The 25560-nt window shown below is 42.8% G+C and overlaps 1 protein-coding gene across 1 annotated transcript in view; it reads right to left on the reverse strand.

The window, feature by feature from the left end:
* Positions 1-25560, reverse strand: part of aff2 (AF4/FMR2 family, member 2) — a gene marked incomplete at both ends in the record, with an annotated part of 187605 nt that overhangs the window by 88566 nt on the left and 73479 nt on the right. The window contains one exon of the mRNA XM_080746805.1: positions 12735-12779. Coding sequence (XP_080602931.1) covers positions 12735-12779 — 45 coding nt within the window. The remainder of the gene's footprint in view (positions 1-12734; positions 12780-25560) is intronic.

Here is a 25560-nt window from a genome sequence, read left to right on the forward strand (position 1 = left end):
AAAACAACTCATCACTCCTTTTATGACTCCTTTTGGGATCCGCAGCGCCGATTCCGCACAGCATTGCACACCAAATCCAATGTGTTTTATTCATGCAGCAAACGAAGAAAAAAAACGCAACTGTCCTGTGTGCAAAGGGCTTTAGTGTTCATTTCGCTCAGAGGATGTCGTACGGGCAGGGCGATATGATATGATATGATATGTCATCCAATCAATATCACGATTATTTCAAACTTTTGCCTCAATTAAAGATGCAGTGCCATGATTTATTCCCCCCTAAAACATGATTATCAGGTATTATGATTATACTAGGAAGAGGATTTTTTTCCAAAAGAGTGTACAGAAAGAGTTAAAATTAGGTTTTTAGGTGGACACACCCACCAGCTCATTAAGTATGCCTGGTTGTCAGGTGGGTGGTCTGGTTACCCAGCTGAAGTTAGCCGCACCCACAGTGTTGGGTGAATGGAAAAAGGGGAGGGGATGATTATGTGATGTCATTTAATCACTGTTTTTGGATCGGCACTTGGTAGATCGTCTATTTTCTAAAACATTTTGAAATGCGTTTTTTTTTTAATCCTAGAAGAATCTACTGTAGCTTTTGTTTTTCGTAAAAGAGAAAGGTAAAGAGAGTCACATATAAAACTAGAAGCAGTGCTCTTCCGAGCACAGGTCTCCACCAGGCCAGGCGTCCTGGTGGTGCTACTGTATAATAGGCCAGTGTAAAAAGGGTGGCATATGTTCTTCACCTTAGAGACCTTTCATGGCAATCGGACGCTGCATGCATCATTTGAAGCATTGTGTTCAAAAAATGTGTTTTGCTAAAGTCTACCTGCTGGTGGCGCTATAACAGGCCAATGTGAAAAGGGTAGCATTTGTTCCTTCACATAGTGGGAATATGTGTGGCAAATTTCACGGTAATTGCAAGCTGCGTTGATGATTTGAGGCATTTTGTTCAAAAACTGCAATCCTGCAAACTTTGGAAGCTAATATTAGCCAATCAGGATGGAATATGAAATATCAGACGGATCAGACTTGATCATATGACTATAGAGATACTGTGTACTGATTTGTGTTATTTTTGGAGAAAATCTGAAGGTGTAATATCCTAAAATGTGTTTTACACAAGTCGGCCCAAAGGTGGCGCTATAAAAGGCTGATGTGAAAAATGCAGAGAAAGGGTTTTTCCTTGGCCTCTAGAGAGTGCACTTACAAAGTTTGAAACTGATCGGTGGAGTTATAGGTAAAACCACAAATCGGGCTGTTATAGCGCCACCATGAGGCTGATTTCAAAAATTTGAAGTGGCATTTCTTCCTCAACCTAGTGGGAACGTGAGTGCGAGATTTCATGATAATTGCACTTTGCGTTTGTAATTTGAGGCATTTTGTTCAAAACGACTCAATCCTACAAACTTTGGAAGCCAATCTTAGCCAATCAGGATGGAATTTGCAAAATCGGACAGATCCGTGTCGATCACATGACTGTCGAGATACTGCCTAGCGATTTGTAGGATTTTTGGACAAAATCTGTAAAAGTAGTGCACAGATATGTGTTTTGCGAACATCGGCCACTAGGTGGCGCTAGAAAAGGCCCATTTGAAAAATTTAGGGCAGAGGTTCTAGATTGGCATCCAGGGAATGTGTGTGCTCACTTTGGCAGCGACCGGGCCAGCGGCGACTGAGATTAGCTGCACACAAACTGTGAGGACGCACGGACGGACGCACGGACGGACGCACGGACGCACGGACGGACGCACGGACGGACGGAGGGGAAAACTTACTCTCCCCCATGCCTTCGGCTGGTGGAGACAAAAATCAAACCCAAGTTTGAAGTGAGCGGTGGTGCATGTGTGTGTGTGTGTGTGTGTGTGTGTGTGTGTGTGTGTGTGTGTGTGTGTGTGTGTGTGTGTGCGTGTGTGCGTGTGTGCATGCTGTGGTGGTGGTGTGTGTGTGTGTGTGTGTGTCTGTGAGTGAGTGTGTGTGTGTGTGTGTGTGTGTGTGTGTGTGTGTGTGTGTGTGTGTGTGTGTGTGTGTGTGTGTGTGTGTGTGTGTGTGTGTGTTTGTGTGTGCGCGCGCGCATGCATGCGTGCGCGCATGCGTGCGTGCGTGCGTGCACGTGTGTGAGTGTGCAGGTGTGTGTGTATTGCAGTTGATGCTCAGGCTAGACTCAACAGGCTAGACTCAACAGCACCCCTCCACTCAGTGGAACTCAGGCTACAGACCCACACGGATACACAGAGACACAGATACACACACGGCCATGCTATGGAGCGGTCTACCACCGCTCAAAAAGACAAAATGGGGCGCTTCCTGGCCTAATGGTCCAGGCGCATACCACTTAGGCATTGCCACATAGGCATGGATGCCTGGTGGCATCGCCGGTTCGATTCCCAATCCAGACGACCTTGTCACTCCCTGTCTCTCCCCCCATTTCCTGTCAGTCTACTGTCCGATCAATAAAGGCATAAAAGCCCAAAAATACAATATAGCCTACTGGAGCTATTTTTATAAAAGAGAAAGTATCACTAACTTCTACACAATACAAAAATCATCAGTGCATGATATAACATAATGCTGAATTAGATTCAGCATTATGTTAAGATCATTAAGATCATATTAAAGCTGTACTGCGTACTAGAATAAGCCCATTTTAAACCAACAAAGACTTTTTACCCTTATTAGGATGTAAATCCATTCTCCTTGGTGTGTTGTCTTTAGTTAGAACCACTTTAGAGAACTTGTGAGGAAGTGGCCTAATGAGTTTATACTATAAGTGGATGTGTTAGTTTTAATCACGCTAGTATCAACAGGCCCAGCCAGGTGCTTTCAACATACACCATTACTAATGATCCCTGCAGCTTTCCATGCACCATTAACCGTTTTGTTGATACTAGCTGCTGTTGGCATCATTTGATTTAATCAAGCTCTAATCCACCACTTCCCAACACATGAGGTTCAATGGAAGCAACCCGTGGTGCTACTATACTAGCCTGAGTGATAATTTAACTGTAGTGTAACAAGACGGTCGCAGGGTCTAATAACGGTGTGGCCACAAGGCATGTAACAATAACAACAACTCACAATACCATAGTATCACAATAACAAGTCAATGATACGATATTTATCACCATAAAAACAAAGACTGTATACGATTCATCACTGTCTGACCAAAATCTCTTAACTCCATTTTTGAGGTTTTTGAAAGTGCTTGGGAAAAAACCTCCTAACTCCACACTTTCTACCAAACCAGCTAACTCCACCCGTTTGGCTCTTTTTTTTCATAAATATGTGCTATTGAACATCCTTTACGTCTGTATGTTGGTTAAAATAATATTGAACCAATGAAAAGTAGTAAAAAGTCCTTCGGTCAAAACCTCTTAACTCCACTTGAGCTCATTTTCCCGAAAATGAACATTTTGGAGTTAGTAGGTTTCGGCCCGACAGCAGAGATATACAGTATGTGGGACTCAACTTATCTATCCATCTGTTTTGCATGTCATAACATGAGCTTTGACTTACTTAACATAGCTGGGTAGCTAGTGAAATCCACCCAATTGAGTGACAGAAAACCTTTGCCTCAATCTGTGATCCGTGAAAGAGCGTAAAAGGAGCTAGCGAATGAACAAATGCTGCCGGCAGTAAAGAAAGGAATCAGTCTGTGCTCCACATGAAACTTATGTCAGTCTCATGTAGTCTATGACATCAGACATCTTCTATGATGTCAGTCATCTCAATATTTGGGTAAAGTTACATTTTTGCATTTTCCAATTCAAGTCAATGGAGAAAATGAATTCACTAATAAATGAATATAAATTAAACAATATAAGCAGACAATTCCCGATGAAGCTGGTCGATTTAAAATATGGCCCAAGTAAAGCCCTTTGCACACAGGCGCGTTTATCCGCACGGATAAAACGGACAATTACATTTTTTAAAAAGAAAACAATGATTCTCTACGACCTCATGCACACCGGATCTGAATTAGCCGTGCGATGAGTGGCTGCGGCCGTGCGTTTTTTTTCTCGATCGAACCCAGTTCAATGTGTGCGTCTTGTCGCATGCGGTAAAAAACTCATCACTCCTTTTATGACTCCTTTTGGGATCCGCAGCGCCGATTCCGCACAGCATTGCACACCAAATCCAATGCGTTTTATTCATGCAGCAAACGAAAAAAACACAACTGCCCTGTGTGCAAAGGGCTTAAGTGCTTGCCAGCAACACTGTGGGAGGAGTAGCGCTGCAAAATAAAGTTTATCCGGAAAGATGGATTGAAGAAAGTCAGACAAGTTCTATAGTCTGGTTGCCCTACTATAGACTGTAAAAAAATATGGACAGTGGAAAGCCATTGGTTTCTATGCGCAAATGAAGCTTTTTTGGCCGTTGTATGGGTGTCGCAATCGGTTTTAATGGTACCCAAGGAATGCTATGTATTGGCTGCCAACGGTCACGTGCAACCGCAGGGATACATGGGACATTGTCTTGAGCTTGCCGAAAATAAAGCACACAAAGAAGAATCATCACAAGCCTATGCTCACAAGCCCCTCCTACAGCATACCCTGCTATAACATCAAATATAACATAAATTGGGCCATATTTTCACAAAACGCAAATCATGGTGATTGAAACAAGGCTTTAAACTAGCGACAGGAACCATAAAGTGTTTATTACAATGTTTATTAAAGTGATCCCTGGCTAATACGACAAATATGCCTTAATACATTATAATAGTCCTCTATACAGTAACTACAATGTAAAATTAAAAACACCTTAAATATTTTATTTCTCATAGAAATAACGAATCTTTCACTCAATAGGGGAAATGCCTGTCGCAAGTTGATGATGTCATAAATGTCATGTGTGATCTATCCCTATGGAATTTACGGCATGCATGTGCAAAAAAAATTGAAATATAATTTGAAATATTGATTTGATGCTCATATTAACCATAGGAAATATTAAGTTTGTTTTTATTTTCACATGCATGCCATAAATTCCATAGGGATAGATCACACATGATATTTATGACATCATCAACTTGCGACCCTGTTAAGTTAAAGATTAGCTATTTCTAGAAGAAATAAAATATTTAAGGTGTTTTTAATTTTACTTTGCAGTTATAGAGGACAATTATAATGTATTAAGGCATATTTGTTGTATTAGCCAGGGATCACTTTAAGGTAAAAAAAAAATCAAATGTAAAAGTTCAGGGGAAATGAATGGAATCCTATGGAGAACATGTTGCTTCTGGTGCCAGAACAGCGCAACTAGCGGCCAATCATAGGAACTTTCAGTTCCGTGTTTGCTTAATTTTAAATCGGGACAACTACACCCCTGAAATAGACTTATAAAACATAATTCCTATCATAGATGCAGTCACTCACAAGCCCACGATAATATCAAGAGATCTGTTCATGCACACATGATTTCATTTCATCAGAAATATCGTTACATTATTAATGGCTGGATGTGGATTGTGGATCTCTGCCTTCACGTGGCCAGTCTATGGCGTTAGTCATCCATTATGTATTTATTATTACATAAGACTCCATATTTGGGCAAGGCTTCAGCCCCATTTGACCGTCATTGAGTTTCATTATAAAATGTAAACTTAAAGGAGGATTTTTCAACCTATCTTCATATAATAGGTCCTCACCAATGTTCATGATAAAATAGCAAAAGATTTTTCTACTCAGTCTGGGTCTCATAGGAGAGCTGTGGGCGGGTCAAATCCATCCACCAGTGACATCATCAATGGGGAATCCAAGCTAATAGAAACTGCAGGCTTTCTATTCCTGAAAAGTTGCAATGTTAAAGTGGAAGCCATTGTTCCCGCAATAATAAAAATCTAAATATTTATTTCAAAAATATTGTTAAAAAAAAAAAAATCTGTCAAACGATGATGAGACCCAGACTGAGTAGAAATAAATTGTGCTATTTAATCATGAACATTAGTGAGGACCTATTATATGAAGACAGGTTGAAACGTGGTGAAGTCCTCCTTTAAACATTGACAAAAATATAAAAAGGTGCAGGGAAAAAGAAAAGGGAGTTAAGGTGGTTGCACACTGCACTGCGTGTTTTCGTTGCGTTTTGGAAATCCGAAAGCCAAGAGAGGAAAGAGAGAGAGAGCAAGGGACTCAGTGCAACAGCTGCGAAAATCGGAAAAAAATCAACCCTGGTCCGAAAATAAATACGAAACGGGCGGCAGTGTGCAAACGTGATTGACATAACGTGAGGTTGATTTTTTTAATCAAACACTCCGAAATTCACTCCGATATTCGGCCCGAAAAACGCAGCAGTGTGCAAAGACCTTAACGTCTTTGGCTTACAGGCAGAATGCAAGACATTTGGCACTAATCGGTCCAGCCCCCAGACACACAGACAGTCACACACACAAAGACTCCTACAGCGCCAGGCTGTACAGATTGACTGAGGATTTTGCTGGAGAGGGAGACCTGGTGGTTCTGCTGTTAGGGAAGTTGATAATGGGTGGGAAGGGGGGGCATTGTTGTCTCCTTGTCTCTGATTGTGAACGCGCTGATCCTTACACTTGACTTGGCTTTAAAAGTCCCAGGCTGAATTGAATAGGGCTCCGGCGCTATTGACGGGAGCTTTTCTCGCTGCGCTCGCTGCCTGTCTGACACTGACACACACAGCCTGCTAGCCTTCAATTTGAATTTTGAATGAGTTTTGAAAGGAGGACAGGAGATGGGGAGAGAGAGACAAGGAGGAACAGATAGAGAGAGATCAGGGGTGTCACAAGGGTGGGGGAAGTGGGACTGAGTTACTAGGGCCCAAGGTGGAGGGGCCTGTCTTTAGCTATTGAAAAATAGCAGATATACAAGCTCACAGTGCGGCACCGAGTGCCGCGCTGCGAGCTTGTAGATCTGCTATTTTTTGAAAAGTCCTGAAAATGTGTGCACATCTTTGAATATATACCTAACTCTATATGTACTTTTTAAGCGAACATTTGTAACTCAAATTTTGCTTCTGGAGGGGTCCCTGGAACTAAATATTTTGAGATGGGGGTCCGTGGCCAAATACATATCATTTTGGGGGTCCTTCACATTAAAACGTTTGAGCACCACTGACAGAAAAAACAAACTAAAAAAACTAAAAACCTTAGAAGGATTTGAAATATTCAGACACAAATGTTCAACATTTTTCTAAAATAGGAGATCTACAAGCGCGCTGTGAGCTTGTATATCTGCTGAATCCTTGTACCCAGGGCCCAAGGGCCCAATTTGATGTGACACCCCTGGAGAGAGAGAGGCATGCAGAGAAAGAGAGAGAGAGCGCACGCAGGGCGAGAAAAGGAGACCATGCAGAAGGTTGTGTGACGAGAGGGAGATGGAGAGAGAATGGAAAAAGATGAACACAGCGAGAAAGGGGAACAAAGAGAGCGTGGAGAAGAGCGAGAATTAGAGAGGAAAAAGACAGACAGAGAGAGGGGGGGAGGGGAGGGGGGGGGGGGGGGGGAGCAGATATCTCCTGACAAGAAGAAGTGGTGAGAGAGAATGTACTTATGGCTGACTGAATACAGAACTGGAGAGAAACACTGTTGCTTTGACATCATTCTGAACTGAAGCCGTGTTGATGTTGTCGACTAAAATGAAGACAACATTTTTCAGATGACCTTTTATCACTGTTGAAAACTAAATAAATATTATGCTAAAACTATGGCTAAATATATAGACGAAAATGTGAACGTACTATTGGAGAAGAGATCCAGTAGAACTAAGATAAGTCATTTTATGTTATGCATGGGTGTCGCACTCCGAAAACAGCAGATCTACAGGCTCACAACGCAACACATCCGGAACTGGAGGAATCGAGGAACTGGATCTAATATTGTGGAACAGGAATCTATTCTGTTCCATCACATTTGGAACCGTTTCTGGAAACGTTTTTTATCACACAGTCAGAGCTGGTTATGTGGGCGCGTGCACGCATCCTCCTGGGTGACAGCAGACTGCTGGGCGAGTGCTGGTGCTTTGGCATGTGATCAACTTTGACCAAAAGATGCACAGACCCGGTTGATTGTTTAAGTTGGACAAAATGTGGCCATATCTTCCCAGATATGGATGGAGAAGACTGACGTCTGACATCACAGATGTCTGACGTCATACACCACATGAGGCTTAATGCTGATCACATGAAGGATCTCCATATATGGGCATAAAAGGGATTGTATTAGTGTGGTTGCCCTAACAGGGCATCATCTTGGAATGCCCATATATGGACATATTGTGTCAGTCTTGTGTGGTCTATGACATCAGACATCTATGATGCCAGATGTTAATTTGCAAGTGTCTTGGCCATATACTGTATGGAGCATGAGGTGTGACAGACAGACAGACAGACAGACAGACGGACATGAGCTGCACGTTTTCATACTAAATAGTGACCTACGGTCACAAGCAATTACTATACCAGTGCTTCTCTAACGTTTTATTTTCAAGGACCGTTGGAACAATTGGAACCAAATGAACCCGTAAGGGTCCAGTTACAGTCCTGTAAGGTTTCATTTGGAACTTGGGAATCGTTAAGCGGACCGTTAAAAGAGGAAAAATCCTAAAGGATCCCAACCCTAAGCACGACGTGCTGTGAGCTTGTACTGTAGATCGCTTGTTTTCGGCATGCAATTAAGTATAAATGAGGCATCAAGGCCCGCCAAAAATACATTTTAGTCGACTAAATCAACTGTTGATTTAGTTGACCAAAATCTTTTGATATTTATAGGACTTTTCCAATAGGCTTTGAGCACGGCATGGTGTGGTACGGCATGGTAAAGAACATAACAGGTTCTGCTGGTTATCCCACTTCAGCCTGGTTCCATCACAACTAGAGATGTTACCGATCAATCGGCAATGGATCGGATCGGGCCGATCAAAGCGTGATCGGCGATAATCGGTGGTTTAGATCAAAAGGTAAATTCACCGATCCGATCAACCAGCCGTTCAGTATGGCCACTTGAGGCCATTTTGGGGTATTGATTTCCACAGTGCTGAAGGAATAATTAGTTACTGCTATGATAATAAATACATAGTAATGCTGGTAAATAACTATAAGGCAAATATATAAATGAATTCATGAGTGAATTAATTAATTAAAGTTAAAACATTAACATTTAGAAAATATAAATAATATATAAATAATAACTTGATCGGATCGGTGATTGATCGGTATCGGGTGATCAAACTTTTGTGATCGGTGCTCGGTGATCGGTTCCAAAAAACCTGATCGGACCATCCCTAATCACAACGGTGCTGAATCGGGCTTGTTGGCCTCAAAATCATGACCAGGCCACCCCGATAATGAAATCTGGAACCAGGCTGATGGGAGCGTTCAAATGACGTAGGTAATAACTGATTGGTTAAATAACAGAAGTGTTGTGTTGTTTACCAACGCTGGACGGCATGAAACGTAATAGGCAAATAGCATTGAAGCTAAATGAGCAGGGCATAAGATGCAATTCCTAAACAGTGTAGAGCAGGGTTCCCCCATTAGTTTTCCCCAAGGGCCGAATTATGTCTAGGGTACCAAGCCGAGGGCCACAGCATTGCTTGGGGCGACGGTGGCGTTCCCGCTACTCCAGCGACAGTTCAGATATCGTCATTGTCGGGTGAAAATCTTGTATGTCCAAAACCGTTCGTTTAGAATTTTTTAAAATTATTTAAGCTAGTGAAAACAGCCGATCTACAAGCACACAACGCCTCGCACCGTGAGGCGTTGTGGGCTTGTAGATCTGCTGTTTTCACTACTTTTGTGCGACGGCTTTGTATGATTTGCGAAAGAGATATGAGATTTCCACCCGACAACGACGATATACTAGTGTTGTTGCTGCTCTTATACCACCATTATTACTGGGGTGTTGGTGTGGGCCAGACAGTAGCCCCCCGCGGGCCGCAAATGGCCCGCGGGCCGCCTATTGGGGAACCCTGGGGTAGAGAGAAAATCAAACTTTGTACAGTTGAAACTCCTGTACAGAAAGCAGAAAGATAACAACATGAATACGGAGCTAAAGCAGCGTGTGAATCCTGCATGATATTAAATAGCTTCACCAAATTATAATGGCAATAACACCCGGTCCGAAAACTCCAGTCTCTAAACTGTACTTGGAATTCACTACGTGTTCTATAAACATTATTGATGACTTGGTGGATGTTGCTTTTTGGTATTATGCCAAGTTTAATTGATCATATCTTGTAATGGCTCTACCAGGTTATAAACACTGTGCATTATGTATCTCAGTGGTGCTTGTGCAACTTGATGCATGCTATAAAAATATAAGGATAATCTTACGCTGATTATAAACCACTTGAAGCCCAGCTTATTTTGTGCCATATTTTGCTAAAACGGCCGCTAACCTCCCCCTCAGAGAGAGAGGGAGTGAGAAAAGTAGAGCAAGCCACTTTCATGGTCAAGTGAGCATCACTTTGTATTAACTCATACAGTGCCCCGGGCCACAAGTGGCCGCTAGAGTGGCAGAAATATCTCTATAGGCATTCGCTCTAGCTTCCGTCGACACTGCCCCAAGTGCCTTGGGATTTCACTCCAGCCACTGTTATGTATGACGAGAGGAGGAAGTTAGCTTACACTTAGCCATTCACTGCTAACCCCTTTAGAAGCCCGATCTAAAGCTATTTCAGTCGCAAAAAAACTTTCTCTTTGGTCTGGGAACACAATTCAGAGAAAATCCTCTCTAAAGATGTGACTTATTATTGGAGTGGGCGGCGCGATGCGGCCGTTTGCGCGAATACGGCCCGTGGATGGCCGAGTGTCGGCCCCGGGCATGGATGGAAATTTAGACCGGGGCTTCGTTGAGGCCTCCGATTAAATAATTAATTTTATTAAATATCCTGGACTAGTTCGGGATAGGCACCCTGGAATACGTCGCGCCGCCGACAGTATAGATTGAGGTTTTTTTGGGGGGCTCTAAACTTTATTTTAAAGCATTTTCAATGGAATAAATCGTCGGACCATCTAGCGTCTCTCGTTGGTAAGCGCTGGACGAGCCAGGACCACCCACGTTGTCCCAAGCAGCTCAGGGTAAGTAAAATAGCAAATAAAATATTGTATTGGATTGAAAATATCCCGAACTTGTTCGGGATAGGCACAAATAGGGTTAAGAGAGAGAGAGAGAGAGTGACGATAGTGGCAATTTTGGCAAAGAAATGTGGTGTAGACTGAAGAAGTGGTCAAAGTACAGAGCAAACTCTGTCCCGTTTTAGTCTAGAGGTATTTTAAGAGGTTTTAAGGAGGCAGGATAGAGAACGAAAATAACGACAAACAAAAAGGCTAAGAACTCCACAGTGTAGCCTTCCTCTGTAGTTGTGTAGGCCAGTGATACTCAAACTCTGGCCCGCGGGCCACTTCCGCACTTCCACAATTTTGACTGGCCCACCAGCTTAATGTCCTCGAAGTCCAACATCCAAAAAGCTTTAAACTGAGCAGTTTGGACCTTCCTTGAAAGCGGACATTGATTTGCAGCTGATTTTCACCAATTTCATTATTAGCCATAACTATCTATTTTCACAAGTTCATTTTCTGTAAAAAGCCATTTGTGTTGAATGTGGGCCAAGTCATAAATTACATTGTGAAGCAATTGAAAGAGATGTGCTCATCTTCAACATTATCCCACTTGCTAGCAGGCAGACAGATAGACAACAACCCAGACAAATAGCAGACATATGTACATTAGTTTGTTTTAGTGTTTGCGTGGAATATGCTAATTGCACAGAATTATTAAAAAGAGAGAAAATGTAGCAAATTACTTTGATCACAAATTGTGTCATTGACAGAATATAAATGGAATTCCAAGCCAAAAAATAATGCACATGGCACTTGTCTTACGTTATATGGAAATAGAGCAAATAAAAGAGAGAAGTTATCAAGTAATGTCATGTTATCAACTGGCCCGTGGCCCCTTGACATTTTAGTAATGTGGCCCACAGGTTCAGAGGTTTGAGTATCCCTGGTGTAGGCTGTCGCAGATAGGCCGACACAGCTCACGCTAAACATTGCATATGCATGTCGTCTTCATTGACGTCATGGTAGTTTTTTCCAAAACTTCCGGACTCTTAACTCATTCTGCCTCGCTGGTGGAGAAGGACGTTCAGCGCGGCACCGTGGCGCGGCACGGCACGCTACTGTAATGGGTTGGCGGTTAGCGCCTTGGGTCAACTACAACTAGATCAAAACTACAAACCAAAGAGAATTTATTCAAAAGTGACCAAAACTTTAATCTAAGTTTGCAGTCAAAATGAACACTGCTTAGTTTGAACGCAACATCATTCTGAACGCAACGCAGGGGAGAGGAGAAGGTAGGAATGGAGAGAGGCAAAGAGAGAGGGGGAAGAGAGAAGAGGGGAGGAGGAGGAGAAGAAGATGAAAGAACGGCAAAGGAGAGGAAAATGTGGAAAAGATTGTTCCATGATGTCATTCTGAAGAAACAAAAACATTTAATCTCAGACCAAGACAATCTCTCTCTCTTTCTCTCTCTCTCTCTCCCTCTCTCTATCTCTCTCCCCCTCTCCCCCCCCCCCCCCCCCTCTCTCTCTCTCTCTCTCCCTCTCTCTCTCCAAATCAGACTCTTGGGAGAGCATCAGGAAACTCTTTGTGCAAACATAAAACCGGCTAATACTCAGGCCACGCGCATGTGTGTGTGCGTGTGTGTGTGTGTGTGTGTGTGCAAGCTCACACATAGTATGTGTATGTGTGCGTATCCAACTCACCCGCAGAATCTCCTCAACACAGCTGGAGTCGTTAGACAGGCTGACCTTGAGAGAGAGAGAGAGAAGAAAATTGGTTAGGGGTGGGGGGCAGGATAAACGGCGAAAGATAAAGAGAGAGATTGAGAGAGAGATGGAGGGACAGTGAGGAAAAGGGACACACAAACACGCTCGGAAGGAGTGATAGATAGACGGAGTTAGAGAGAGAGAGAGAGAGAGAGAGAGAGAGTAGTTTGGTTGGTTACCAAAACATTTCACTTCAGTCTCATTTGGCCAGCAAGTGTACGTGTGCGTTCTCTCACTCACACACACACTCACGCACGCACGTGTATCTGTTCGCTGTGCAGGCACGTGCACACATAGACCTGAAAGGGGGCTTGAGCCCCTGCCCATTTACCCGTCTGTAAAAAAAGTGCCCTCTCAAGACCATGTATGCAGTTTTTACAATGGTGAAAGAAATGCAAATGCCCCCTCTTTCCATGTGACATTCCTGAACTTGAATCTTATGTTGAAAGATTTTTGCTCTCTGTGTATAATTCCATGCTGTACGCTTCATTGCCTTTTTTTATGCTTCGTTTAGTGTGGTATCAAGTACTGAAAATAGCCGACCTCCAAACTTGTTGCGAACAACGCGTTGTCTGCTATTTTCAATATTTTCACCAAAAGGCCCTTTAACCCATTTAGTGCTCCAGACATGAACGGGTTAAAATGTCCAGCGTGCCTCTCGCATGGCTCCATCCGCAGCCATTCTCTTATTTTGAAGGCCAGAAGTCCATTGCGTAAACATTTCCGGTTTGACGTCATGACGTCATTCAACGGAGGCGATCGTCATCCCATTCCGTTGCTGTAATGGCCGATCGTTGCCTTTGTTATTACGTTATTGTAGCGAGAATCTAATGCCATCCTTGGCTTTAAAAGTAGAAAATGGACATTAAAGATGAGATCGACCGTCTGCCTCCATGTTAAGGGATTACTATTTTGTGCACGTGGATCCGCGATGATGTTGAATCCGCGAGTCCAATCGTGCCAGGACTTTCCAACGGACCGTAGGGTAAGAGTGCCAGCGTTACTCTATATACAGTATTTTACGCGAGTATACTCGGGATCGGCACTCTAAATACTCGAGTATTTTTCACGAGTATACTCGGGATCAGCGTTAAATGAGTTAAGATATTTCAACCCATGCCTCTCAAACATTCTCTGCACGTCCCTGTCGCTGTGTGTAACGTGTGGTGTGTGTGATTAGTGTGCGTGTGATGTTGGAACGTGCAGCGCAGTGTTGAAACGCTTGCCTTGAAGTCATCAGAGAAACATCCTTTTGTCTCTGTGTAATCACGCTGCAGACATGAGCTCAACCTCAGATACATCATTAACCATTGCATTCACAAGCCGAGGCTCCAGAGGTGGCCTTGTTGGAGGTTAAGGAAACCAGCGTCTTGTAATTGAAATAGGCCCGCGACTATTGATTATTCTGTTAGTGGTTATTGTGGCAATTACTTTTCCCGATAACTTGGCTAATCGAGAAGCGGGTAAAAAAACAAAAACATATATAAAAAAATAGCAGATCTGCTGCGAGGCGTTGTGAGCTTGTAGATCGGCTATTTTCGGCAAAGAGCTTTGGAGGAGGAAAAGAGCAGACTAAGTACAGTGAAAGGTCAAGTGTATTAAGTACTGACAGTTCAAGTGGTTAAATATCTGAAAACACACATTAACATGAATCCAAAATACACTGTTGATCGTGCTGTCAAACAATGACACTATATCTATGACAGGCATTGACACTAAGGGTTGCCCAGAATGCCCACCTGCCCCCGGCAGGTAAATAAAACGTTAGGGCCAGGTGAAGTTGGCTTTCAGGTTGACCGACCGGGCAAGTGCTCATTTGAGAGGGGACGAACCGTCTAACACAGGGGTCGGCAACCCAAAATGTTGAAAGAGCCATATTGGACCAAAAAAAAAACAAAACAAATGTGTCTGGAGCCACAAAAAATTATAAAAGTCTTATATATTGTCGTTGTCGGGTGGAAACCTTGTATGTCCAAAACTTCTTTTTGTATTTATCAAAAAAATGAACTAAACTAGTGAAAACAGCCGATCTACAAGCACACAACGCCTCGCGGTGCGAGGCGTTGTGTGCTTGTAGATCTGCTGTTTTCACTACTTTTGTGCGTCAGTCTTGTATGATGAAGCAGGGCTTTACTTTGCGGGGGGGAGGGGGGGGAAACATACAAATTTGAAACTTGGAGATACAAGGTTTCTGCCCGACAGTGACGATAAAAAAGTCGTTAAAACAATTCCATTTTCATACATTTTTGAAAAGCTCCTGGGAGCCACTAGGGTGGCGCATGTGGCTCTAGAGCCGCGGGTTGCTGACCCCCGGTCTAACACAACACCAGATATCTGTCTAAACACCTGAACGTGGCCAGGGCGCTCCGTCTTCTGGTCTGTGGAATGTAAAATAAGAGCACTGTTTACCTATAATGTGCTGTTGTCACTGTTGCAACACTTAAAAATATAAAATAGGCGTGAACTCATAGTCATATTCAATCAGGTAGGTATTTGGATAAAAATATAGGCATGACATTTATCGCACAGGCCCAGGGAGCAAAAAAAGTGTAAATTTGAGCAGTAATTAAAATCTTACCTATCATTTTATAATAGAAGATTTACTTTTCGGGCAAGTGGACATGACCGATGGGCAAGTGCCTCTGAGACCTTAGTGTCAACCCCTGTATGAACAGGTTGTGGGGGTCACTGCTTCATCTCTCTCTCTCTCAGCTAAGGGGTCCTTGGCCTGAAAAGGTTGAAGACCCCTGCTCTATATAACTGTTGCACCCCTAAACTGAGTGTTCTTTTCCCCCCTTTTGGTTTTAGTCTTAGTTTTTAGTTATAATAACCCAAACTGTTGGGCTCTAAACACCCAGGAATCTGCTGTGTATGTGGCGAAGCATCCTCTCTTAGCAAGTCACTTGACCCATCGTCAGTCACTCAGAGAGGCTGTGGTTAAGAGCACCAGCCGAATGTCTAGAAATGTAAATTCCATGATGACTCCCTGTCTCTTTTACAGATGAGCCATTTTGACCAGCTGTTTGGCAAACCACGGCTCTTGGCATTAAATAAAACATTTTGCTGTAATTACGTTACTAAGTGTCTTGAGCGTCTTCTTCGGTTTGTTAGTTTAGCTGATAATTACAGTAAATGTACAGCCAACGGTAATACATAGATTACAAAGTCTCAGAAACGTATTTCCATTGCGTTCTTCATTTAAAACAGTGGTTCTCAGCCTGTGGGTCGGGTCAAATTATTTTGGGGGGTCCCCAGATGATTAACTTAATGTGCAACATTGTTTTCTCACTCAACAGTAAACAAACCAACATAACATGTAAGTGTATAGAGAGTATATGCACATTTCTAATGATAAATTAAACATTGGCCAAATTGTCAAATATTAGAGGCAGAAATTGTGAAAATATCCAATCTACATGCTCACAACGCCTTGCGTTGCGAGGCGTTCTGAGCATGTAGATTGGCTATGTTGTACAAAATGTAATGCCTCAACTCTCAAATATGATTATTTTGGGGGTCGTGGCAATCACGGTTACTGAAGTTTTTGGTCATGTCACTATAGGCGAAAACTGTCACACATTTTCTAAACATAGCGAAAATAGGTGATTTGCAGTGCGATGCAAGAGTGCTGTCTAGCCAACTAAGGTCTGCTGAATCACTCTACAGTTTCCTATCTAGCATCAGGGTCTTGAGCTCTACAGTGTTGTTTGCAGTACAGTCTCACAACACATGGCGTGTTGTCAGTTTGTAGGAGAGACAGCCGCTGATACGAACGACCTACGGCCTGGTCGCGACCTAGGCCACGACCTGGAGGTCGTAGGTCCCGGTTCTGGAGGTCGTAGTTCGCGGTACATACTTGTTAGGTCGCGGCCGGTCTAGTTTCGCGACCCCCGGCCGTGGTTGCGCCACCTCGGTCGTCCCCGGGCCGTCTTTTTGCAGAATATTCTAGAGCAGCAGCGCTATTCAACCTTTTGAAGCTTGTGATTGGCTGAACCGGAGGTAGGAAGCGCTCCATTGTAGTCACTTGGACCGCGCGAGGTGCACCAAAACCTATCCTTAACCCTAACCCCAACTCTAACTCTAACCCTAACCTTAACCCTAACCCCAACTCTAACCCTAACCCTAACCCTAACCCTAACCCTAACCCTAACCTGCCGACACTGAGTAGCTAACCTGCCGACGCTGTTGAAAACGAGCGCTCCTTCCCTTAGCAAGCGTAGAGTTTCTAAACTCGCGTCCCTTCCCTTAGCAAGCGTAGAGTTTCGATCGCGGCGCTCCTTCCCTTAGCAAGCGTAGAGTTTCTAAACTCGCGTCCCTTCCCTTAGCAAGCGTAGAGTTTCGATCGCGGACTTCCCAGGTCGCTGAATTACGACCGAGATCGCGCAAAACCTCCAGAACCGGGACCTACGACCTCCAAGTCGTGGCCTAAGTCGCGACCAGGCCGTAGGTCGTTTGTATCAGCGGCTCTTGCTGGAGAGTAGTGGTTCACTCTGGATGCTGATGGTACTGTATATGTCAGAGTCACAACTTTATTGTGAGGTGGTTGAAATTCAGTTTTGTGCAAGTTCCATCATTTTGCAGTTTGGGGACAGAGAGAGGGAGCGCAAGGAGAAAAATAAAACAGCAAAGAATCATGTAAAAAAAGAACAATATCTAACTATTTACATAATACTGTATATACATAGCACAACAAACAACAGTTACATAAGGTGCCTGCTGCTGAGGTTAAACAAACTAAAAAGTGGTAACACATTGGTAGGTTAAGTATAACATTTTCAAATATGTCAGTAATGTCTTTGTATATTTAAGTTATGTGTCATGATTGCCATGTGCAACTTCAAAGCCTAAAAGCCAAACAGAAATGTAATTGTCAACGACAAATACACAATTAAATCATTAATCGCAATTATTTGAGTGACAATTAAACGTCATGTGAAATGTCATAATGGTGAAAGCCCTATCCATCCATCCAACCCACAGATGGCAATGTGTTCTATTCCACTCAGTTGATTTGCGGTGAAAATAACTTGCTTAAAATGTGTTATATATTCAAAGATTTGATCTACAGTACAAGCTCATGCTATGAGCTGTATATTTGTAGTTTGAAGATGCTTTCCTGCTTTTAAAGGACTTTAATGGACATACCAATCTCCCTTTAAACATCATGTACAGGTGTGTGTGTGTGTGTGTGTGTGTGTGTGTGTGTGCGTGCGTGCGTGCGTGCGTGCGTGCGTGCGTGCGTGCGTGCGTGCGTGCGCGCGTGCGTCCGTGCGTCTGTGCGCGCGCGCCTATGTAATTGATCTGATTGTGTTACTACACAATAGAATCCTCAGTGACCGTTAATTAAACTCAATCTAAAGAAATGACACACAAATGGATGCCATTAGGAGCATGTGTTTTTTTTAAACTCTCAGAAGTCAATGAATACTGTGGATTTTACAGTGTGACGGCCCAAAAAAAAGAGACATACATTTGGATTTTGCCAGAGGAAAAGGGGTTATTGTTCGCAATGATAGAGAAAATAATGAGAGTGAGAACGAGAAAGAGGAAGAGTGGGAGAGAGATATGATCGAAAGAAACAGAGAGGGGGAGCGATGAAAGGCAGACAGAGAAAGAGAGAAGGCAGACAGACAGACACGAGACGGAGAGATAAGGAAAGTATGGCGAGCAAGAGACGAAGAGGGAGAAAGAGAGACAGAGAGAGAGAGATGCGGAGGAACGGGCAGATGGAGAGAGTGAGGAGCAAAAAAGATAGAGAGAGAGAGATTTGAGGGAAATGTAGCCGAAGCAATTACTGAGGCAGAAATCCCTTTTTCTCTGAAATAGCTGCTCAGATGGATAGACATCTGTACACACACACACACGCACGCACACATACGCGCACGCACACACAGCTCTTACTGGGCATACTAAGTAGGAGTCTTACCACGTACCCTGCAGACGGTCACAGTTGGGGTTGAACACGCCCCTGGCAAGGTAAAGTACCAGCCTACACACTCTATAACTCCCAAAACGGCCTATAGACACTTTTTGTCCCACTTTTTTGGAGGGGACAAAAAGTGACCGAATGTCAAACGCTTGGCGTGACGAGGGATCCTCTTCACGTCATCTGATGGCGTTCCCGGGAGTGCGGAAGTGCCGTTCGCAAAACCCAAGGCGTGAAAGGGTGACGGCTCCACAAAAAAAAAAGAAAAAAAAGAAAAAACGATGCACTTGACCTTGAAACTAACGTATTGAAATTCAATGATTCACCTGTTGTCAGAGGCCCTGGAGGCCATCCTATGACATGTCTGCCAGTGACACTATTCCACACACACACGCACACATGCACGCACATGCACGCGCGCGCACACACACACACACATACACACACGCACGTGCACACACACACAGATGGAGAGTTGAATTATCTTGACGCAGAGACGAACATGTGTTTTGCATTGTAGGCCTATTATTGTATGCATTTTATATACTGTAGTATACTGTATGTTTGTATGCTATTTAATATCTTTGTGTATTTATATTGTATTGTTAATTGTGCGTTGTGTCTCACAACTCAGACATGAGTTATATTTACCACGACACACTTACAGTAACCACTTTCATTCTTGCAGTAAAAGAATGTGCGTACTGTAGATTGGCTATTTTCAACATTTGCACGGGACACTGTCGCACGCTGTAGTATAAAATAGTGCATTAATTAATGAGATAAAAAAACATGAGAAGATGAAATGTGGAGTTGCAAGATTAGTGCGCCGACAGCGCTGATATTTAAGCTGCATTTCCTTCATCACATAGACAACTACACCTCATATTACATTGGTTTTGACTGCTTTCATCCTCTTCACACCCATACTGTACTGTACTGCACTGTCCTAAAGGCATGCAGGGGTGTCGCACCAAATGCTGGGCCCTGGGTACTTTAACTATTGAAAAATAGCAGATCTACAAGCTCGATCTACAGGCTCGCAGCGCGGCACAGAGTGCCGCGCTGCGAGCTTGTAGATCTGCTATTTTTTGAAAAAACTTGAACATTTGTGCAAGCCTTTGAATATTTCAAATACCGTATGTCAGTGGCTCTCAAACTTTTTCATGTGAAGGACTCCCAAAAATGATATATTTGGCCACGGACCCCTATCTCAAAATATTTAGTTCCAGGGACCCCCCCAGAAGCAAAATTTGAGTTACAAATGTTCGCTTAAAAAATACATAATATTCAAAGATTTGCACACATTTTCACAACTTTTAAAAAATAGCAGATCTCCAAGCTTGCAGTGCGGCGCTCGCAGTGCGGCACTCGGTGCCGCGCTGTGAGCTTGTATATCTGCTATTTTTCAATAGCTAAAGTATAAAATAATGAAGGCCCCTCCACCTTGGGCCCTACTAACTCAGTCCCACTCAGTCCCCCCCCCCCCCCTCTTGTGACACCCCTGAAGGCATGTCATGTGTTTAACTCAGTGGTTTCCCAAGCCTGTCTGGATCAGGGCCCTGCTTGAAAAACCCACAAAAGCAAAGCTTGATTCATATTGGATCAGAACGGCCTGGTTTGACAGTTTTGATCAGAGTTCTGTGAGCCCTGGTGCGTTGCACTGGACGGACCCACGCAGACTGTCTGTCAGGGAATCATATCCAACCTGCCCCCACGTTGGATATAAACGGATGTGATTGGCCTGACCCGAGCCAATAAGTCGGCTGGAAATCTGTCTGAGCGCAGAGGGGGGACAGCTGTATCTGCCAGAGCAAATAAAAGATGATCTCAGAGATTTGTCTGGTTCTCGCAAGAACAGAGAGAGAGAGAGAGAGAGAGAGAGAGAGATAAAGAGGGAGGGAAATACAGTAAATGGTTGTAGTTATAAATTGACCTTGCATCACACCTGGGGCTCTATAAAGACGCTGGCCCAGAGCAGACGGGAGTGGACATCCTTTGTTCGCTCCTTACTTGCCATTACAGGCAGTAACTAAAAGTATAGTTTATAAACCTATTTGATCAACAGAATGCATTTTACTAGGCCGTCATTACTGTTATACTCAGGCACGTGCACACATTGACATGGAAGGGGGCTTCTCCCTGCTCTGGTTGTCTTAGAATGTGCTAAGCAGGGAGTAATGTATAGCAGAGCCTGAATACCAAGAGCAAAATAATATTCAAACTTGTATTTCGTCGTTGTTGGGTGGAAACCTTGTTATGTCCAAAACCGTTTGTTTTGTATTTATAATTTTAAAAACTAGTGAAAACATCTACAAGCACACAACGGCTCGCACCGCGAGGCGTTGTGTGCTTGTAGATCTGCTGTTTTCACTACTTTTGTGCAACGGCCTTGTATTGTGAAGCAGGGCTTTACTTTGCGAAAAGAAATTACAAATTTGAAACTTGGAGATACGAGGATTCTGCCCGACAGTGATGCTTTACATTCTATAATGTTCTCGAGCTGTTAACGTTCTCTATCTATTTGTGAGATATCTGACTGAACTAGAGTGTTTCATAAAATGCATAACTCAAAAATATTCGTTCGGATTATATTTGTCAGATTTAGATCGAGCTTCGACAAGCAAGAGCGAACCAACTGTTTCTCTGATGATATCCTCTGCATAGTACTGTGTTGCATCTGTCTGTCATTCAATGTTCAATGTTCAAAAAAGGATCTCAATGTAAACAAGCCTGGGCTTTCATGAGCTTATCCTTTTAGTTGACCTTGTACCAGTGATGAAACTGTACCATTTACTATGCAGACCTCTGATAAATACTTCAATCAATCAATCAATCAATCAATCAACCAATCAATCAAACCAGTTGGGTCTGTCCCCATCCAAAGGGTCCTAACCCTAACCCTAATGCTAACCTCACACTAACCTAACGTTTGTAGGGCTATTGGGATGTGGGAATAATGGGAGGTCTGAATGACGAGACCTCCCCAACAGTTAATCCAACTAATCAACTTAATAGGTTATTAAAAAAATAATTGATAATCGAACATTCAATAAAATTACTAATTAGTTAGGGACGCACCGATATGGAAATTCTTGGCCGATACCGATACCAATGTTTAAAATAACAATTTAGCCGACAGCCGATACTGATACCGATATTTGTTTATTTCGTTTTTGGTGTTATTATTTCCCCTTTTGGGACAGGGAAACACATAAATCAACATTATGAGAAATAACTATTCAGAAATTGCTCTCTTGGTAGGTTGCAAATAACCAACACACCAACATAGCCAGCGAAAAATGTATGCTTATCAACGTCAGACAGCCATTCATGGGTTGAATTTGTAGTCCTAAACGGCCATGTTGAGGACCAACACAGGTGTTTCTATTTGTCTGATCGGCACAGAACTAATGTTCTACGCGAATCAGGACACCTGTGTTGGTCCTCAACATGGCCGGTGTAGGACTACAAATGCAACCCATGAATTGACCGATAACGGCAAACATCAGCCGATACCGATGTGTGGCCGATATATCGGTGCATCCCTATAATTAATAATCAATCGCTATTTTGAGCATGTCATTATCGGAGAAAAGTTTCAAATCGTTTACATGACATTTAATTATTTTCACTATTGTTGCACAATGCTGCGACAAAGTATAAAATGCTTTAGTGGCTCTTTGGATTTGTTTGATATACAGATTATAAACTAAAAATTATGAGTATTTTCAAAATCACGCGAATCGATTATTCGATGAATCGAAAGAGCGATTGATAGAATAATTGCTAAGCCAATAATTGGTATAGCTGCAGCCTTTAGTGAGGACAGTGACTCAGTGCTTGACAGTCAAATGGGATTGTGGATTCTTATCATATGCAGACTGAAATATTATATGAACCATCTGCTCCTTGTTCATTCTGTTTGAAGTGTCCATTCTGTCATTCATATTTCAGCTGTTTACTGGGCAGGACTTGCCACAGTTCTCAGACATGCACGCACACACGCATGGCATGCTACTTAGATCACAAGCAATGGCCATGTTCAGACAGTGTATGTGTGTGTGTGTGTGTGCGTGCGTGCGTGCGTGCGTGCGTGCGTGCGTGCGTGCGTGCGTGCGTGCGTGCGTGCGTGCGAAAGAGAGAGAGACAGACCTCTACAGCTCTGTGGAGGACCAGATAAGAAATAGACTTACCAGCCAATTAAATGTCGTCATTGAAAAATTACTTCAAATAAGTCATTTTTACTCAGACCAGCTGCGTTTTGCTGCCACATACTGTATGTGTGTGTGACGTGCACACATGCATCTGTGTGTGATTGATTGGTTGAAGAATAAGGAAGTGGAATTGGAGTGGAAAAGTAAATACAAAAGAGTGTGTGAATAAGACTGTGGATGTTTGTGTCAGTGCATGTTCAGTGTGCAAGTACCGTATAGAGCACTGGTTCCCAAACACTGGGTCGGGACCCATTTGTGGGTCACAGACACATCTTTATGGGTCCCGTTATTTTTGGTTTCCTACAGTACTTTTTGGTTTTTGATTATTATTTCAAAATATTTTCAAAAAAAAAAAAAAAAAAAATTTTTTTTTCATGAATTAAAAACAAAAGTAATTCCATAAATTACAACACAATGTTTAAGAAGTAGTGAAAATAGCCAATCTACAAGCTCACGATCTGTGAGCTTGTAGCTTGTAGCTTGCTCACGATTACACCACACCTCACTGTGAGCTTGTAGCTTGCTCACGATCTGTGAGCTTGTAAATATGCTGTTTTCACTAGCTTGGGTCCAAGGCAAACATCTAATTTCTCTTTTGGGTTACGAGCCGAAAGGTTTGGGAACCACTGGCATACAGTATCTGTATTGGGACAATTATCTTTCTTTCATCCAACATGCCCAGAAAAACCCAAAGTATGCTCGCACACAGGCGGTTACACATCTCCATTCAGAAACATTGCCATTCAGAAGATTGACTTCCATTATTCTAAGTGGAGGTGTCACCTAAACCTAACCTTAACCCTAACCTCAGTCGGGGTATTTCTGAATGGGGATGTTTCTAAGTGGGGGTGTTTCTGAATGGAGGTCTGCCCCCCACACAGGCATGCACACAAGTGTGCTTACATTTACAGTACGTGTGCACCACCCCAAGACGCGCACGTGCATCACACGCACATGCACAAATACACTTTATCTAACAAGGACTTTGATAGAAATTTAATAAATCCATGCAAAGAGGGTCTCCAAAGTCATTTATCAAACAGTTAACACTGACTTGCCTATTATTAAAGACAGAGACAGAGAGAGAGAGAGAGAGAGAGAGCGAGAGAGAGAGAGAGAGAGAGAGAGAGAGAGAGCGAGAGAGAGAGAGGGAGAGAGGGAGAGAGGGAGAGAGAGAAAACGGGGATAGATTGGAGAAGAACAGCTATAATCAATGCCAGTGAAGCATGTAATTGGACCAGGGATGGGTTAGCTGAAAACATTAGCCGCGGTTCTAATGTATCACATCCTGGGCCAAGCTAGTGGAGCTAAACGTTTCAGCGTGTATTAGTGCGCTGTGTGACCCAGGGCTGCCTATCTGAAGAAGTCACGCCGTCCAAAACCCCAGTCAGTTCAACTGGAAATTATTATATAAATATACCCAAATAAACTAAACCAGAGGTCTTCAACAGGGGGTCTGGGAACCCTAGAGGGTCCCCAGAGTTACTACAGGGAGTCCTCCAAATCCTTTGTGTGATAGAAACCGTTTTCTCCTTTTTTATACTAACCACTTGAACCCTAGTGTCCATATTCTAAGATCTTTAGTTTTAATTTATTAGTTGTATTTATTTACTAAGTATTGATGATTCAAGTGGTTAAATATCTGAAAACACCAATTTATATGAATCCAAAATATACTGATGATTGTGCTGTCAAACAATGAAACTATATGGAATCTATGAACAGGTTGTGGGGGTCCCTGCTTCATCTCTCTCTCAACTAAGGGGTCCTTGGCCTGAAAACGTTGAAGACCCCTGAACTAAACAGAATCCAGGTATTTAAAATGGTTAGCGTTTGGTTAGTAGAACATTTTAAAATGCCACTAATTGTATAAAGGGTGTAATGATTGTCTCCATCGGGCCAAAGGCAGGGCCACAGTTGTGTCCTTGTTAGATAGATAGAAAACTTTATTTATATATTTATATGTTTGTGGTACGCGCTTTAACTTCTCAGCCAGACGAAAAAAAATTATATTGTACGTTTTGGACTTTTAATAGACTGTTGACAATAAGAGAAAATATCTATCGATCCGATCGGATCAGTGCATCCGATCAACCAGCCGTTCAGTATGCCCACTTGAGGCCATTTTGGGGTATTGATTTCCACAGTGCTGAAGGAATAATTAGTTACTGCTATGATAATAAATACATAGTAATGCTGGTAAATAACTATAAGGCAAATATATAAATGAATTCATGAGTGAATGAATGAATTAAAGTTAAAACATTAACATTTAGAAAATATAAATAATAACTTTATCGGATCGGTGATTGATCGGTATCGGGTGATCAAACTTTTGTGATCGGTGCTCGCTGATCGGTTCCAAAAAACCTGATCGGACCATCCCGTGTTTTTCCAAAAATAATACTGTATTAATGTATTTTTGTAATGAAGTTGTTGTTTTTTAGTTTTTTTTATAGTTTTTTCCCCCGCTAAACTTTTTTCCCTGCATTTTTGGAGCCTTTTTCTCTGCATTTTCAGAGCCTTTTGTTGTTGTGATAAACGACCTGTTCTGGCTGCAGGGGGAGCTGTTGAGGTAGTTGGTCTGTCAATAAAACCTAGTTGACCCTGGTTAGGGTCA

This window comes from Nannobrachium achirus, assembly GCF_963921795.1.
Source record: "Nannobrachium achirus genome assembly, chromosome: 17".
In the NCBI taxonomy this organism is placed as follows: domain Eukaryota; kingdom Metazoa; phylum Chordata; class Actinopteri; order Myctophiformes; family Myctophidae; genus Nannobrachium; species Nannobrachium achirus.